General features: G+C 50.1%; 1 protein-coding gene across 1 annotated transcript in view; it reads right to left on the bottom strand.

Annotated features, from left to right (window-relative positions):
- The window catches only part of LOC126188520 (neuroendocrine convertase 2), a 1,507,992-nt gene that overhangs the window by 40,092 nt on the left and 1,449,756 nt on the right, over positions 1–18,144 (bottom strand). The window contains exon 11 of the mRNA XM_049930122.1: positions 2,161–2,325. Within this exon, the coding sequence (XP_049786079.1) occupies positions 2,161–2,325 (165 nt within the window). The remainder of the gene's footprint in view (positions 1–2,160; positions 2,326–18,144) is intronic.

Below are 18,144 nucleotides of genomic sequence, written 5' to 3'. Positions count from 1 at the left end.
ACTCAAACTGGAATCCTTGGACGGAAGGTGACGTTCTTTTCGAGAAACATTATTGAGAGAATTTGGAGAACCGGCATTTGAAGCTGATTGCCGAACGATTCTGCTGCCGCCAACATACACCGAGGAGATAAGACTCGAGAAAGTGGGGCTCATACGGAGGCATATAGACAGTCGTCTCTCCGTCGCTCTGTTTGAAAGTCGAACAGGAAAGGCAATGACTAACAGTGGTACACGGTACCCTCCACCACGCACCATACGGTGGCTTGTGGAGTCTCTGCGCAGATGTAGGGATGAAGGACAATGAAAAGAATATTGCGAAGAGCAGGAAATGCAACGCTAGAAGAACTCTTTCTAATGACAGCAATGAAGACAGAACGTGCTTGCATTGCGAAGAAAAATTTTGAAATTCAAGGTCAGAAGAGCAGTGGATTTAGTGCCAACTGTGGGCCTACGAGCTGTGTACAGGAGCTGAGCAACAAAGTTAGACTTTTATTTTTGAAAAGTGTAAATAAGTGAAATTCAATCATGTTTTGCAATAAAACATGTTTAGTTCTTTGTTACAGAAGTTTTTTGTCCCTTATTTTTGGGTATAAAACTAAGTGGCCACCTTGCCCGCTCACGTCGGGTAAAGTGATCATTTTGCCACTTCGTGAAAACAGAATTGTTTAAGGCATTTGATTTGATCCTAAAATGACTAAACTATCCTATATTATACTTCAACATTTGCAGATTATAATTCCCCATTTCTGTGCATTTCTGTCTGTTGCTTGTCAGCTTAAAAGGCAGGGATGCCTTAGTCTGGCCACTCTGACCGGCTTTCCCTGCTGTTTGTTGGTAGACCTTGATTAATTCTCTGGATTTCTACACTATCCAGTTAGTCTAAATAAGGATCGCAAGACCGGGTTAAACCTCTCAGAACTCCGGAGTCAATAATGGAACTCCCTGTAGCCTCGTAATTTCAAGAAAAATTGCGAGATCCGACCAACGGACAGAACTGCGTCCACAGCCAAATTATCAGCACACCACCTCCGACTGCCTCCTAGCCACTTACCCCGATAATCTCCATGATAATAAAACAGGAATTTTAAAGTCATCAGGGAGAAAATCGCACCCAAACACCACACACACTACACTCAGATTTCTACGGAAACGCATTAAATTCTTTTGATTTAACGAAAATCTTCCCAAATCCTTATCTTTCACTAAGTTTCACCATCCAGTCAGCTATTTGGCTCAACAGTCGCTGCCTGTTGAGCGTCTGTAGACTCGATAAAGAGCAACACTCGCCTAGGAAACGGGCACAGTTCAAATTCAAACCCACGTTACCACACGAGACGACTGTACTTTCGGGATCTCTTAATTTTCCGCACTGTAAGAAGTAACTCGGTTGATCAGGAATGATCACCTTGTCCTTACTACAGGACACCTCGGCCTCCTCCTCCCCCCCCCCCCCCCCTCCCACACCCACTTCAGCTCCCGGCATTCCATCTGACTGCAGAATGTCTCTACTGACGCCAACTGCTTTTCGCGTCGAGGCAAGATAGGAGATGGTTGGGCTCGTATGGAGGAATGCAGGCAATTGTGTTTTCCCTCGCTCCATTTGCGAGCCTAACAAGAAAGGAAACGAATATTAGCGGTGCATAGCATCGTCCACCATGCACAACATTGTGGCTTGCGGATTATGTACGTGGAAGCAGATCTGGAATCCTCTATTTCGCGAGCTGCAGACTGCTGCATGAAACTATTTAATCTTTCAAAGAGTCAGAATCAGGAGCTGAATGTACACATTTTTATTGACCATTTCCTGCTACCACTTGCACCGATTCTGTAAGGCGCTGCCTCCTGTTAGGGTCTTTAGAGGTTTCCTCGCAACGAGTATTGGAAGACACCGGCCGTCATGGGGATATCATCCGACCTTGAGTTTGCCTCCTATGCCGTGACTACTATACATTTAGTAGTATTAAGGAGAGACCAGCCAGTCAACACTAGGGTGAAGAAAAGCCCCTTCCCACACAATACAGACAGGATGAGCACAAGATGCTCTCAGGAAATGATATGTTGCAACACGTCACTTTGCAGCAAGCTCCGCTTTAGAACCAGGGAGTAGGTTTGTTGTGTGTGTGGGTCTTTTTATTCAGTGGGACGCGCAGAGGCACTCACCTGGTTCCCATGGGCGAGGTGAGGAAGAGCTCGAGGTCCCCGCGCCGCGACGCGTTGAGCGTGATGACGGCCTGCACGTGCTCCAGGTAGTCCACCTGCGTGTCGGTGCCGCGGCACGCGTCCGTCGAGATCTTCAGCACCAGTGGGCCGCGGGACGGGATCTCGCTGCAACACACGTCACATCTTTCTGTGCTCATGCCATCGACTGGTGCGAATTTCATTCCCTGCTGGTGACCTTAAAGCATCCTTACCGTCGTCCCATTTCTACCTGATAATGAAAGTTGCCGAGTTTTGCACTTACTACACAGAACATATATATAATACAGCGCGAGTCAAAACTCCTTGGACACCTTCATAAGTTGGAAGATTAAAGGAAAAATTGAAATGTAATGATGGGAACGCAGGTTTGACGTGAGGCCGCAACTTTTGGAGTGAATGTCATTCATGGCCGCCATCTTGAAATCCGACATTTTGGATTCAAGCCTTTTTTTTTTTTTTAATGGGAAGGGGAGTGTATGACACATCAAGTAACACTCGCTTGAGCTCTGGAATTGAGTGGTGTAATTTGTTTTTGTCTATCTTGTACAGTTTAGGAGTTATTAATGTGATTGCGGCGACTACAGTTGTACATTGCACGGGATGGACAACACGTAGAACATGTGTTGAAGCATTCGGTATGAAGGTAATTTCCAACTTTCAACATTATATATATATATATATATATATATATATATATATATATATATATATATATGTGTGTGTGTGTGCTGAAAGAGTAGAAAATTTTAGTGACCGGGGAGAAATCAGAAAGGAAGCCGCACAGGCTTCAATTTTGGGTCCACTTCTGTTTCTTATCTATATTAATGGCTTTCCACTTAACATTCAACAAGCAAAATTGGTACTTTTTCCAGGCAATATTTGTATTATTATAAATCAAATTAGGGAGACAGCAACGCAAGAGATTGTTAATGATGCCTTTCAAAGAATTATTAAGCAGTTATCTGAAAGTGAACTCTCCCTAAATTTTGAAAAAAGAACCCACACTATAATTACATCTGTACAACAAATAGAGACATACGAATAATTGATGCAGCACATGACAAAGAAATAGTAAACAGTGTAGACCGCTCCAGATTTTTGGGTATACATATGTATGACAAGTTGAACTGGAATAAGCATTTACTGCCCTTCTCATATTATTAAGTTCAGCAACTATTGTTCTTCTAGTCTTGGAAACAAACGAAGCAGCCTCCCGACGTATTTTGCATATTGCTGTGGCTTTTTCTTCGCAACAAGAGTTGCGCACTGTCAGAAGAGAGTACATGTTCCTGCTATCCTGTAGACACAGTTCTGCTACGGTATGGATAACAGTTGCATCACAGTGTCGACTGAAATGGAGTGCAACTAGAAACTTATTCCAAAGTGGAAGTACACGAGACAGTACGATTCTTTCGGGAAAACCGTCTGAATTGGACACAGACTTACGGTGAAAATCTGACGGTATACGGACAAGATGCAATGTCGCCTCCACTCGCACTAAACTAGTGCCAACATTTTGATCAAGGCCGCGAAGGCAAGGGCGATGCTGATTAGTAGTCCACATTTTTCACGATGCGATTTCCACATTTGCGGCAAGCTGGAAAAAACATTCGGGGGTGAAAGAGATTTTCCAACGTTGAGAACATTCGCACAACAGTTATCTAATGGGTCCGTTACCGTTACCAGAAGAACTGAATGATTAGCAGAACATTCCGACCGTTTTTCATAGGAAGATGGCGACTATGCTGAAAATAGTGTCATGCATCTGTGTCACTTTGAAGTGTAGTGCAGCATTCAAAAAATTACTTGACCCGTCTTAATGATGTATAACTTACTTCTTGAAGTCCACTCGTATATTGTAAACTACGAGGAGCGTTCAATAAATAACGCAACCCATCTTTTCTCGGCAAATTTCGGCTGAAAAAATGCGGATTTTTTTGTGTGACATCATGGAATATTCTCGCTTCAGCAGCTCTAGCTTAATAAATTTCCGATGGGTGGCAGCGCTGTACGTAGACTTCACAATGGCGTGTGTAAGAAAAGTGCGTTCCAAGCAGAGAGCTGTCATTGAGTTTCTTTTGGCGGAAAACCAGAGTATCGGAGATATTCATAGGCGCCGGCAGAATGTCTATGGAGATCTGGCAGTGAACAAAAGCACGGTGAGTTGTTGGGCGAGGCGTTTGTCATCATCGCAGAAGGTCGCGCAAGCCTGTCCTGCCGGTTGGCCGCACACAGCCGTGACTCCTGCAATGTTGGAACGTGCGGACACTCTCATGCGAGGTGATCGACGGATCGCAGTCTCTGTGGGTAGTGCTGACACACTCGTGAAAAGTGTGTGCCGACACGATTCCTCGCCGCCAAACAGAAGGCCACAAAAAGCAACGAAGAACCAATTGTACGGAATTGCTTGCCCGTAACGAGGCTGATTGTGAAATATTTTTGTCGAACATCGCCTCAGTAGATGAAACATGGGTTCATCGCATCGGACCACAATCAAAACGGGAATCAATGGAGTGACACCACGTGCCCCGTCTACTCAAGTAGAAGTTCAAAGCCGCGCCCTCAGTCTGTAAAGCCATAGCGGCAGTCTTATGGAACTACAAAGGCGTTGTTCTGTTTGACGTCCTCACCCGTAGTGCAACGATAATCTTTGAAGTGTACTGCAGAAAACTCAGGAAATTGAAACACTTACGGGTGTTGGTCGCCACAAAAATGCAAACGAACTTCTCCATACAAACGCAAGGCCTTACACAAGTCCGCGCACCCGAGAGGAGGTCACAAAACACCACTGGACAGCTCTCCCTCACTCTACAGCCCGGATCTCGCTCCTTCCAACTTCCGTCTGTTTGGTCCAATGAAAGGTGCACTCCACGGGAAGCAGTACACGGATAATGGTGAGGTTACTGATGCAGCAAGACGTTGGCTTCGAGGTCGACCAGTAGAGTAGTGGCAAGCGGATACACAGCCCCTTCCAGTAGGGTGGTGTAAGACTGTTGCACTGAACTCTCCCTCACTCTAAGGCCCGGATCTCGCTACTTCCAACTTCCGTCTGTTTGGTCGAATGAAAGGTGCACTCCACGGGAAGCAGTACACGGATAATGGGTAGGTTACTGATGCAGCAAGATGTTGGCTTCGATGTCTACCAGTAGAGTAGTGGCTAGCGGCTGTACAGCTCCTTCCAGTAGGGTGGTGTAAGACTGTTGCACTGAACTCTTCCATCTCGCTCCTTCCAACTTTCGTCTGTTTGACCCAATGAAAGGTACACTCCATGGAAGCAGTACACGGATAATGGGGAGGTTACTGATGCAGCAAGACGTTGGCTTCGAGGTCTACCAGTAGAGTAGTGCAAAGCGGATATACAGCCCCTTCCAGTAGGGTGGTGTAAGACTGTTGCACTGAACTCTCCCTCACTCTACAGCCCGGATCTCGCTCCTTCCAACTTCCGTCTGTTTGGTCCAATGAAAGGTGCACTCCACGGGAAGCAGTACACGGATAATGGTGAGGTTACTGATGCAGCAAGACGTTGGCTTCGAGGTCGACCAGTAGAGTAGTGGCAAGCGGATACACAGCCCCTTCCAGTAGGGTGGTGTAAGACTGTTGCACTGAACTCTCCCTCACTCTACAGCCCGGATCTCGCTCCTTCCACCTTCCGTCTGTTTGGTCCAATGAAAGGTGCACTCCACGGGAAGCAGTACACGGATAATGGGGAGGTTACTGATGCAGCAAGACGTTGGCTTCGAGGCCTACCAGTGGAGTAGTGCAAAGCGGATATACAGCCCCTTCCAGTAGGGTGGTGTAAGACTGTTGCACTGAACTCTCCCTCACTCTACAGCCCGGATCTCGCTCCTTCCAACTTCCGTCTGTTTGGTCCAATGAAAGGTGCACTCCACGGGAAGCAGTACACAGATAATGGGGAGGTTACTGATGCAGCAAGACGTTGGGTTCGAGGTCTACCAGTGGAGTAGTGCAAAGCGGATATACAGCCCCTTCCAGTAGGGTGGTGTAAGACTGTTACACTGAACTCTCCCTCACTCTACAGCCCGGATCTCGCTCATTCCAACTTCTGTCTGTTTGGTCCAATGAAAGGTGCACTCCACGGGAAGCAGTACACGGATAATGGGGAGGTTACTGATGCAGCAAGACGTTGGCTTCGAGGTCTACCAGTAGAGTAGCGCAAAGCGGATATACAGCCCCTTCCAGTAGGGTGGTGTAAGACTGTTGCACTGAAGTCTCCCTCACTCTACAGCCCGGATCTCGCTCCTTCCAACTTCCGTCTGTTTGGTCCAATGAAAGGTGCACTCCACGGGAAGTAGTACACGGATAATGGGGAGGTTACTGATGCAGCAAGACGTTGGCTTCGAGGTCGACCAGTAGAGTAGTGGCAAGCGGATACACAGCCCCTTCCAGTAGGGTGGTGTAAGACTGTTGCACTGAACTCTTCCATCTCGCTCCTTCCAACTTTCGTCTATTTGACCCAATGAAAGGTACACTCCATGGGAAGCAGTACACGGATAATGGGGAGGTTACTGATGCAGCAAGACGTTGGCTTCGAGGTCTACCAGTAGAGTAGTGCAAAGCGGATATACAGCCCCTTCCAGTAGGGTGGTGTAAGACTGTTGCACTGAACTCTCCCTCACTCTACAGCCCGGATCTCGCTCCTTCCAACTTCCGTCTGTTTGGTCCAATGAAAGGTGCACTCCATGGGAAGCAGTACACGGATAATGGTGAGGTTACTGATGCAGCAAGACGTTGGCTTCGAGGTCGACCAGTAGAGTAGTGGCAAGCGGATACACAGCCCCTTCCAGTAGGGTGGTGTAAGACTGTTGCACTGAACTCTCCCTCACTCTACAGCCCGGATCTCGCTCCTTCCACCTTCCGTCTGTTTGGTCCAATGAAAGGTGCACTCCACGGGAAGCAGTACACGGATAATGGGGAGGTTACTGATGCAGCAAGACGTTGGCTTCGAGGCCTACCAGTGGAGTAGTGCAAAGCGGATATACAGCCCCTTCCAGTAGGGTGGTGTAAGACTGTTGCACTGAACTCTCCCTCACTCTACAGCCCGGATCTCGCTCCTTCCAACTTCCGTCTGTTTGGTCCAATGAAAGGTGCACTCCACGGGAAGCAGTACACAGATAATGGGGAGGTTACTGATGCAGCAAGACGTTGGCTTCGAGGTCTACCAGTGGAGTAGTGCAAAGCGGATATACAGCCCCTTCCAGTAGGGTGGTGTAAGACTGTTACACTGAACTCTCCCTCACTCTACAGCCCGGATCTCGCTCCTTCCAACTTCTGTCTGTTTGGTCCAATGAAAGGTGCACTCCACGGGAAGCAGTACACAGATAATGGGGAGGTTACTGATGCAGCAAGACGTTGGCTTCGAGGTCTACCAGTAGAGTAGCGCAAAGCGGATATACAGCCCCTTCCAGTAGGGTGGTGTAAGACTGTTGCACTGAAGTCTCCCTCACTCTACAGCCCGGATCTCGCTCCTTCCAACTTCCGTCCGTTTGGTCCAATGAAAGGTGCACTCCACGGGAAGCAGTACACGGATAATGGGGAGGTTACTGATGCAGCAAGACGTTGGCTTCGAGGTCTACCAGTGGAGTAGTGCAAAGCGGATATACAGCCCCTTCCAGTAGGGTGTGTAAGACTGTTGCACTGAACTCTCCCTCACTCTACAGCCCGGATCTCGCTCCTTCCAACTTCCGTCTGTTTGGTCCAATGAAAGGTGCACTCCACGGGAAGCAGTACACGGATAATGGGGAGGTTACTGATGCAGCAAGACGTTGGCTTCGAGGTCTACCAGTAGAGTAGTGCAAAGCGGATATACAGGCCCTTCCAGTAGGGTGGTGTAAGACTGTTACACTGAACTCTCCCTCACTCTACAGCCCGGACCTCGCTCCTTCCAACTTCCGTCTGTTTGGTCCAATGAAAGGTACACTCCACGGGAATCAGTACACGGATAATGGGGAGGTTACTGATGCAGCAAGACGTTGGCTTCGAGGTCTACCAGTGGAGTAGTGCAAAGCGGAAATACAGGCCCTTCCAGTAGGGTGGTGTAAGACTGTTGCACTGAACTCTCCCTCACTCTACAGCCCGGATCTCACTCCTTCCAACTTCCGTCTGTTTGGTCCAATGAAAGGTGCACTCCACGGGAAGCAGTACACGGATAATGGTGAGGTTACTGATGCAGCAAGACGTTGGCTTCGAGGTCGACCAGTAGAGTAGTGGCAAGCGGATACACAGCCCCTTCCAGTAGGGTGGTGTAAGACTGTTGCACTGAACTCTCCCTCACTCTACAGCCCGGATCTCGCTCCTTCCAACTTCCGTCTGTTTGGTCCAATGAAAGGTGCACTCCACGGGAAGCAGTACACGGATAATGGGGAGGTTACTGATGCAGCAAGACATTGGCTTCGAGGTCTACCAGTAGAGTAGTGCAAAGCGGATATACAGCCCCTTCCAGTAGGGTGGTGTAAGACTGTTGCACTGAACTCTCCCTCACTCTACAGCCCGGATCTCGCTCCTTCCAACTTCCGTCTGTTTGGTCCAATGAAAGGTGCACTCCACGGGAAGCAGTACACGGATAATGGGGAGGTTACTGATGCAGCAAGACGTTGGCTTCGAGGTCTACCAGTAGAGTAGTGCAAAGCGGATATACAGCCCCTTCCAGTAGGGTGGTGTAAGACTGTTGCACTGAACTCTCCCTCACTCTACAGCCCGGATCTCGCTCCTTCCAACTTCCGTCTGTTTGGTCCAATGAAAGGTGCACTCCACGGGAAGCAGTACACGGATAATGGGGAGGTTACTGATGCAGCAAGACGTTGCCTTCGAGGTCTACCAGTAGAGTAGTGCAAAGCGGATATACAGCCCCTTCCAGTAGGGTGGTGTAAGACTGTTGCACTGAACTCTCCCTCACTCTACAGCCCGAATCTCGCTCCTTCCAACTTCCGTCTGTTTGGTCCAGCGAAAGGTACACTCCACGGGAAGCAGTACACGGATAATGGGGAGGTTACTGATGCAGCAAGACGTTGGCTTCGAGGTCTACCAGTAGAGTAGTGCAAAGCGGATATACAGGCCCTTCCAGTAGGGTGGTGTAAGACTGTTGCACTGAACTCTCCCTCACTCTACAGCCCGGATCTCGCTCCTTCCACCTTCCGTCTGTTTGTCCAATGAAAGGTACACTCCACGGGAAGCAGTGCACGGATAATGGGGAGGTTACTGATGCAGCAAGACGTTGGCTTCGAGGTCTACCAGTAGAGTAGTGCAAAGCGAATATACAGCCCCTTCCAGTAGGGTGGTGTAAGACTGTTGCACTGAACTCTCCCTCACTCTACAGCCCGGATCTCGCTCCTTCCAACTTCCGTCTGTTTGGTCTAATGAAAGGTACACTCCACGGGAAGCAGTACACGGATAATGGGGAGGTTACTGATGCAGCAAGACGTTGGCTTCGAGGTCTACCAGTAGAGTAGTGCAAAGCGGATATACAGGCCCTTCCAGTAGGGTGGTGTACGACTGTTGCACTGAACTCTCCCTCACTCTACAGCCCGGATCTCGCTCCTTCCAACTTCCTTCTGTTTGGTCCAATGAAAAGTGCACTCCACGGGAAGAAGTACACGGATAATGGGGAGGTTACTGATGCAGCAAGACGTTGGCTTCGAGGTCGACCAGTAGAGTAATGGCAAGCGGATACACAGCCCCTTCCAGTAGGGTGGTGTAAGACTGTTGCACTGAACTCTTCCATCTCGCTCCTTCCAACTTTCGTATGTTTGACCCAATGAAAGGTACACTCCATGGGAAGCAGTACACGGATAATGGGGAGGTTACTGATGCAGCAAGACGTTGGCTTCGAGGTCTACCAGTAGAGTAGTGCAAAGCGGATATACAGCCCCTTCCAGTAGGGTGGTGTAAGACTGTTGCACTGAACTCTCCCTCACTCTACAGCCCGGATCTCGCTCCTTCCAACTTCCGTCTGTTTGGTCCAATGAAAGGTGCACTCCACGGGAAGCAGTACACGGATAATGGGGAGGTTACTGATGCAGCAAGACATTGGCTTCGAGGTCTACCAGTAGAGTAGTGCAAAGCGGATATACAGCCCCTTCCAGTAGGGTGAAGTAAGACTGTTGCACTGAACTCTCCCTCACTCTACAGCCCGGATCTCGCTCCTTCCAACTTCCGTCTGTTTGGTCCAATGAAAGGTACACTCCACAGGAAGCAGTACACGGATAATGGGGAGGTTACTGATGCAGCAAGACGTTGGCTTCGAGGTCTACCAGTAGAGTAGTGCAAAGCGGATATACAGGCCCTTCCAGTAGGGTGGTGTAAGACTGTTGCACTGAACTCTCCCTCACTCTACAGCCCGGATCTCGCTCCTTCCAACTTCCGTCTGTTTGGTCCAATGAAAGGTGCACTCCATGGGAAGAAGTACACGGATAATGGGGAGGTTACTGATGCAGCAAGACGTTGGCTTCGAGGTCGACCAGTAGAGTAATGGCAAGCGGATACATAGCCCCTTCCAGTAGGGTGGTGTAAGACTGTTGCACTGAACTCTTCCTTCTCGCTCCTTCCAACTTTCGTCTGTTTGACCCAATGAAAGGTACACACCATGGGAAGCAGTACACGGATAATGGGGAGGTTACTGATGCAGCAAGACGTTGGCTTCGAGGTCTACCAGTAGAGTAGTGCAAAGCGGATATACAGCCCCTTCCAGTAGGGTGGTGTAAGACTGTTGCTCTGAACTCTCCCTCACTCTACAGCCCGGATCTCGCTCCTTCCAACTTCCGTCTGTTTGGTCCAATGAAAGGTGCACTCCACGGGAAGCAGTACACGGATAATGGGGAGCTTACTGATGCAGCAAGACATTGGCTTCGAGGTCTACCAGTAGAGTAGTGCAAAGCGGATATACAGCCCCTTCCAGTAGGGTGGTGTAAGACTGTTGCACTGAACTCTCCCTCACTCTACAGCCCGGATCTCGCTCCTTCCAACTTCCGTCTGTTTGGTCCAATGAAAGGTGCACTCCACGGGAAGCAGTACACGGATAATGGGGAGGTTACTGATGCAGCAAGACGTTGGCTTCGAGGTCTACCAGTGGAGTAGTGCAAAGCGGATATACAGCCCCTTCCAGTAGGGTGGTGTAAGACTGTTGCACTGAACTCTCCCTCACTCTACAGCCCGGATCTCGCTCCTTCCAACTTCCGTCTGTTTGGTCCAATGAAAGGTGCACTCCACGGGAAGCAGTACACGGATAATGGGGAGGTTACTGATGCAGCAAGACGTTGGCTTCGAGGTCTACCAGTAGAGTAGTGCAAAGCGGATATACAGCCCCTTCCAGTAGGGTGGTGTAAGACTGTTGCACTGAACTCTCCCTCACTCTACAGCCCGGATCTCGCTCCTTCCAACTTCCGTCTGTTTGGTCCAATGAAAGGTACACTCCACGGGAAGCAGTACACGGATAATGGGGAGGTTACTGATGCAGCAAGACGTTGGCTTCGTGGTCTACCAGTGGAGTAGTGCAAAGCGGAAATACAGGCCCTTCCAGTAGGGTGGTGTAAGACTGTTGCACTGAACTCTCCCTCACTCTAAGGCCCGGATCTCGCTACTTCCAACTTCCGTCTGTTTGGTCCAATGAAAGGTGCACTCCACGGGAAGCAGTACACGGATAATGGTGAGGTTACTGATGCAGCAAGACGTTGGCTTCGAGGTCGACCAGTAGAGTAGTGGCAAGCGGATACACAGCCCCTTCCAGTAGGGTGGTGTAAGACTGTTGCACTGAACTCTCCCTCACTCTACAGCCCGGATCTCGCTCCTTCCAACTTCCGTCTGTTTGGTCGAATGAAAGGTGCACTCCACGGGAAGCAGTACACGGATAATGGGGAGGTTACTGATGCAGCAAGACATTGGCTTCGAGGTCTACCAGTAGAGTAGTGCAAAGCGGATATACAGCCCCTTCCAGTAGGGTGGTGTAAGACTGTTGCACTGAACTCTCCCCCACTCTACAGCCCGGATCTCGCTCCTTCCAACCTCCGTCTGTTTGGTCCAATGAAATGTGCACTCCACGGGAAGCAGTACACGGATAATGGGGAGGTTACTGATGCAGCAAGACGTTGGCTTCGAGGTCTACCAGTAGAGTAGTGCAAAGCGGATATACAGCCCCTTCCAGTAGGGTGGTGTAAGACTGTTGCACTGAACTCTCCCTCACTCTACAGCCCGGATCTCGCTCCTTCCAACTTCCGTCTGTTTGGTCCAATGAAAGGTGCACTCCACGGGAAGCAGTACACGGATAATGGGGAGGTTACTGATGCAGCAAGACGTTGCCTTCGAGGTCTACCAGTAGAGTAGTGCAAAGCGGATATACAGCCCCTTCCAGTAGGGTGGTGTAAGACTGTTGCACAGAACTCTCCCTCACTCTACAGCCCGAATCTCGCTCCTTCCAACTTCCGTCTGTTTGGTCCAATGAAAGGTGCACTCCACGGGAAGAAGTACACGGATAATGGGGAGGTTACTGATGCAGCAAGACGTTGGCTTCGAGGTCGACCAGTAGAGTAATGGCAAGCGGATACACAGCCCCTTCCAGTAGGGTGGTGTAAGACTGTTGCACTGAACTCTTCCATCTCGCTCCTTCCAACTTTCGTCTGTTTGACCCAATGAAAGGTACACTCCATGGGAAGCAGTACACGGATAATGGGGAGGTTACTGATGCAGCAAGACGTTGGCTTCGAGGTCTACCAGTAGAGTAGTGCAAAGCGGATATACAGCCCCTTCCAGTAGGGTGGTGTAAGACTGTTGCACTGAACTCTCCCTCACTCTACAGCCCGGATCTCGCTCCTTCCAACTTCCGTCTGTTTGGTCCAATGAAAGGTACACTCCACGGGCAGCAGTACACGGATAATGGGGAGGTTACTGATGCAGCAAGACGTTGGCTTCGAGGTCTACCAGTAGAGCAGTGCAAAGCGGATATACAGGCCCTTCCAGTAGGGTGGTGTAAGACTGTTGCACTGAACTCTCCCTCACTCTACAGCCCGGATCTGGCTCCTTCCAACTTCCGTCTGTTTGGTCCAATGAAAGGTACACTCCATGGGAAGCAGTACACGGATAATGGGGAGGTTACTGATGCAGCAAGACGTTGGCTTCGAGGTCTACCAGTAGAGTAGTGCAAAGCGGATATACAGCCCCTTCCAGTAGGGTGGTGTAAGACTGTTGCACTGAACTCTCCCTCACTCTACAGCCCGGATCTCGCTCCTTCCAACTTCCGTCTGTTTGGTCCAATGAAAGGTACACTCCACAGGAAGCAGTACACGGATAATGGGGAGGTTACTGATGCAGCAAGACGTTGGCTTCGAGGTCTACCAGTAGAGTAGTGCAAAGCGGATATACAGGCCCTTCCAGTAGGGTGGTGTAAGACTGTTGCACTGAACTCTCCCTCACTCTACAGCCCGGATCTCGCTCCTTCCAACTTCCGTCTGTTTGGTCCAATGAAAGGTGCACTCCACGGGAAGAAGTACACGGATTATGGGGAGGTTACTGATGCAGCAAGACGTTGGCTTCGAGGTCGACCAGTAGAGTAATGGCAAGCGGATACACAGCCCCTTCCAGTAGGGTGGTGTAAGACTGTTGCACTGAACTCTTCCATCTCGCTCCTTCCAACTTTCGTCTGTTTGACCCAATGAAAGGTACACTCCATGGGAAGCAGTACACGGATAATGGGGAGGTTACTGATGCAGCAAGACGTTGGCTTCGAGGTCTACCAGTAGAGTAGTGCAAAGCGGATATACAGCCCCTTCCAGTAGGGTGGTGTAAGACTGTTGCACTGAACTCTCCCTCACTCTACAGCCCGGATCTCGCTCCTTCCAACTTCCGTCTGTTTGGTCCAATGAAAGGTGCACTCCACGGGAAGCAGTACACGGATAATGGGGAGGTTACTGATGCAGCAAGACATTGGCTTCGAGGTCTACCAGTAGAGTAGTGCAAAGCGGATATACAGCCCCTTCCAGTAGGGTGAAGTAAGACTGTTGCACTGAACTCTCCCTCACTCTACAGCCCGGATCTCGCTCCTTCCAACTTCCGTCTGTTTGGTCCAATGAAAGGTACACTCCACAGGAAGCAGTACACGGATAATGGGGAGGTTACTGATGCAGCAAGACGTTGGCTTCGAGGTCTACCAGTAGAGTAGTGCAAAGCGGATATACAGGCCCTTCCAGTAGGGTGGTGTAAGACTGTTGCACTGAACTCTCCCTCACTCTACAGCCCGGATCTCGCTCCTTCCAACTTCCGCCTGTTTGGTCCAATGAAAGGTGCACTCCACGGGAAGAAGTACACGGATAATGGGGAGGTTACTGATGCAGCAAGACGTTGGCTTCGAGGTCGACCAGTAGAGTAATGGCAAGCGGATACACAGCCCCTTACGTAGGGTGGTGTAAGACTGTTGCACTGAACTCTTCCATCTCGCTCCTTCCAACTTTCGTCTGTTTGACCCAATGAAAGGTACACTCCATGGGAAGCAGTACACGGATAATGGGGAGGTTACTGATGCAGCAAGACGTTGGCTTCGAATTCTACCAGTAGAGTAGTGCAAAGCGGATATACAGCCCCTTCCAGTAGGGTGGTGTAAGACTGTTGCACTGAACTCTCCCTCACTCTACAGCCCGGATCTCGCTCCTTCCAACTTCCGTCTGTTTGGTCCAATGAAAGGTGCACTCCACGGGAAGCAGTACACGGATAATGGGGAGGTTACTGATGCAGCAAGACATTGGCTTCGAGGTCTACCAGTAGAGTAGTGCAAAGCGAATATACAGCCCCTTCCAGTAGGGTGGTGTAAGACTGTTGCACTGAACTCTCCCTCACTCTACAGCCCGGATCTCGCTGCTTCCAACTTCCGTCTGTTTGGTCCAATGAAAGGTGCACTCCACGGGAAGCAGTACACGGATAATGGGGAGGTTACTGATGCAGCAAGACGTTGGCTTCGAGGTCTACCAGTGGAGTAGTGCAAAGCGGATATACAGCCCCTTCCAGTAGGGTGGTGTAAGACTGTTGCACTGAACTCTCCCTCACTCTACAGCCCGGATCTCGCTCCTTCCAACTTCCGTCTGTTTGGTCCAATGAAAGGTGCACTCCACGGGAAGAAGTACACGGATAATGGGGAGGTTACTGATGCAGCTAGACGTTGGCTTCGAGGTCGACCAGTAGAGTAATGGCAAGCGGATACACAGCCCCTTCCAGTAGGGTGGTGTAAGACTGTTGCACTGAACTCATCCATCTCGCTCCTTCCAACTTTCGTCTGTTTGACCCAATGAAAGGTACACACCATGGGAAGCAGTACACGGATAATGGGGAGGTTACTGATGCAGCAAGACGTTGGCTTCGAGGTCTACCAGTAGAGTAGTGCAAAGCGGATATACAGCCCCTTCCAGTAGGGTGGTGTAAGACTGTTGCACTGAACTCTCCCTCACTCTACAGCCCGGATCTCGCTCCTTCCAACTTCCGTCTGTTTGGTCCAATGAAAGGTGCACTCCACGGGAAGCAGTACACGGATAATGGGGAGGTTACTGATGCAGCAAGATGTTGGCTTCGAGGTCTACCAGTAGAGTAGTGCAAAGCGGATATACAGCCCCTTCCAGTAGGGTGGTGTAAGACTGTTGCACTGAACTCTCCCTCACTCTACAGCCCGGATCTCGCTCCTTCCAACTTCCGTCTGTTTGGTCCAATGAAAGGTGCACTCCACAGGAAGCAGTATACAGATAATGGGGAGGTTACTGATGCAGCAAGACGTTGGCTTCGAGGTCTACCAGTAGAGTAGTGCAAAGCGGATATACAGCCCCTTCCAGTAGGGTGGTGTAAGACTGTTGCACTGAACTCTCCCTCACTCTACAGCCCGGATCTCGCTCCTTCCAACTTCCGTCTGTTTGTCCAATGAAAGGTACACTCCACGGGAAGCAGTACACGGATAATGGGGAGGTTACTGATGCAGCAAGACGTTGGCTTCGAGGTCTACCAGTAGAGTAGTGCAAAGCGGATATACAGCCCCTTCCAGTAGGGTGGTGTAAGACTGTTGCACTGAACTCTCCCTCACCCTACAGCCCGGATCTCGCTCCTTCCAACTTCCGTCTGTTTGGTCCAATGAAAGGTACACTCCACGGGAAGCAGTACACGGATAATGGGGAGGTTACTGATGCAGCAAGACGTTGGCTTCGAGGTCTACCAGTAGAGTAGTGCAAAGCGGATATACAGGCCCTTCCAGTAGGGTGGTGTAAGACTGTTGCACTGAACTCTCCCTCACTCTACAGCCCGGATCTCGCTCCTTCCAACTTCCGTCTGTTTGGTCCAATGACAGGTACACTCCATGGGAAGCAGTACACGGATAATGGGGAGGTTACTGATGCAGCAAGACGTTGGCTTCGAGGTCTACCAGTAGAGTAGTGCAAAGCGGATATACAGGCCCTTCCAGTAGGGTGGTGTAAGACTGTTGCACTGAACTCTCCCTCACTCTACAGCCCGGATCTCGCTCCTTCCAAATTCCGTCTGTTTGGTCCAATAAAAGGTGCACTCCACGGGAAGAAGTACACGGATAATGGGGAGGTTTCTGATGCAGCAAGACGTTGGCTTCGAGGTCGACCAGTAGAGTAATGGCAAGCGGATACACAGCCCCTTCCATTAGGGTGGTGTAAGACTGTTGCACTGAACTCTTCCATCTCGCTCCTTCCAACTTTCGTCTGTTTGACCCAATGAAAGGTACACTCCATGGGAAGCAGTACACGGATAATGGGGAGGTTACTGATGCAGCAAGACGTTGGCTTCGGGGTCTACCAGTAGAGTAGTGCAAAGCGGATATACAGCCCCTTCCAGTAGGGTGGTGTAAGACTGTTGCACTGAACTCTCCCTCACTCTACAGCCCGGATCTCGCTCCTTCCAACTTCCGTCTGTTTGGTCCAATGAAAGGTGCACTCCACGGGAAGCAGTACACGGATAATGGGGAGGTTACTGATGCAGCAAGACATTGGCTTCGAGGTCTACCAGTAGAGTAGTGCAAAGCGGATATACAGCCCCTTCCAGTAGGGTGGTGTAAGACTGTTGCACTGAACTCTCCCTCACTCTACAGCCCGGATCTCGCTCCTTCCAACTTCCGTCTGTTTGGTCCAATGAAAGGTGCACTCCACAGGAAGCAGTATACAGATAATGGGGAGGTTACTGATGCAGCAAGACGTTGGCTTCGAGGTCTACCAGTAGAGTAGTGCAAAGCGGATATACAGCCCCTTCCAGTAGGGTGGTGTAAGACTGTTGCACTGAACTCTCCCTCACTCTACAGCCCGGATCTCGCTCCTTCCAACTTCCGTCTGTTTGTCCAATGAAAGGTACACTCCACGGGAAGCAGTACACGGATAATGGGGAGGTTACTGATGCAGCAAGACGTTGGCTTCGAGGTCTACCAGTAGAGTAGTGCAAAGCGGATATACAGCCCCTTCCAGTAGGGTGGTGTAAGACTGTTGCACTGAACTCTCCCTCACCCTACAGCCCGGATCTCGCTCCTTCCAACTTCCGTCTGTTTGGTCCAATGAAAGGTACACTCCACGGGAAGCAGTACACGGATAATGGGGAGGTTACTGATGCAGCAAGACGTTGGCTTCGAGGTCTACCAGTAGAGTAGTGCAAAGCGGATATACAGGCCCTTCCAGTAGGGTGGTGTAAGACTGTTGCACTGAACTCTCCCTCACTCTACAGCCCGGATCTCGCTCCTTCCAACTTCCGTCTGTTTGGTCCAATGACAGGTACACTCCATGGGAAGCAGTACACGGATAATGGGGAGGTTACTGATGCAGCAAGACGTTGGCTTCGAGGTCTACCAGTAGAGTAGTGCAAAGCGGATATACAGGCCCTTCCAGTAGGGTGGTGTAAGACTGTTGCACTGAACTCTCCCTCACTCTACAGCCCGGATCTCGCTCCTTCCAAATTCCGTCTGTT

The sequence above is a fragment of the Schistocerca cancellata genome, chromosome 5 (assembly GCF_023864275.1).
Source record: "Schistocerca cancellata isolate TAMUIC-IGC-003103 chromosome 5, iqSchCanc2.1, whole genome shotgun sequence".
NCBI lineage: Eukaryota > Metazoa > Arthropoda > Insecta > Orthoptera > Acrididae > Schistocerca > Schistocerca cancellata.
The sequence above is the reverse complement of the archived record's forward strand: the minus strand, read 5'-3'. Positions and strand labels throughout refer to the sequence as shown.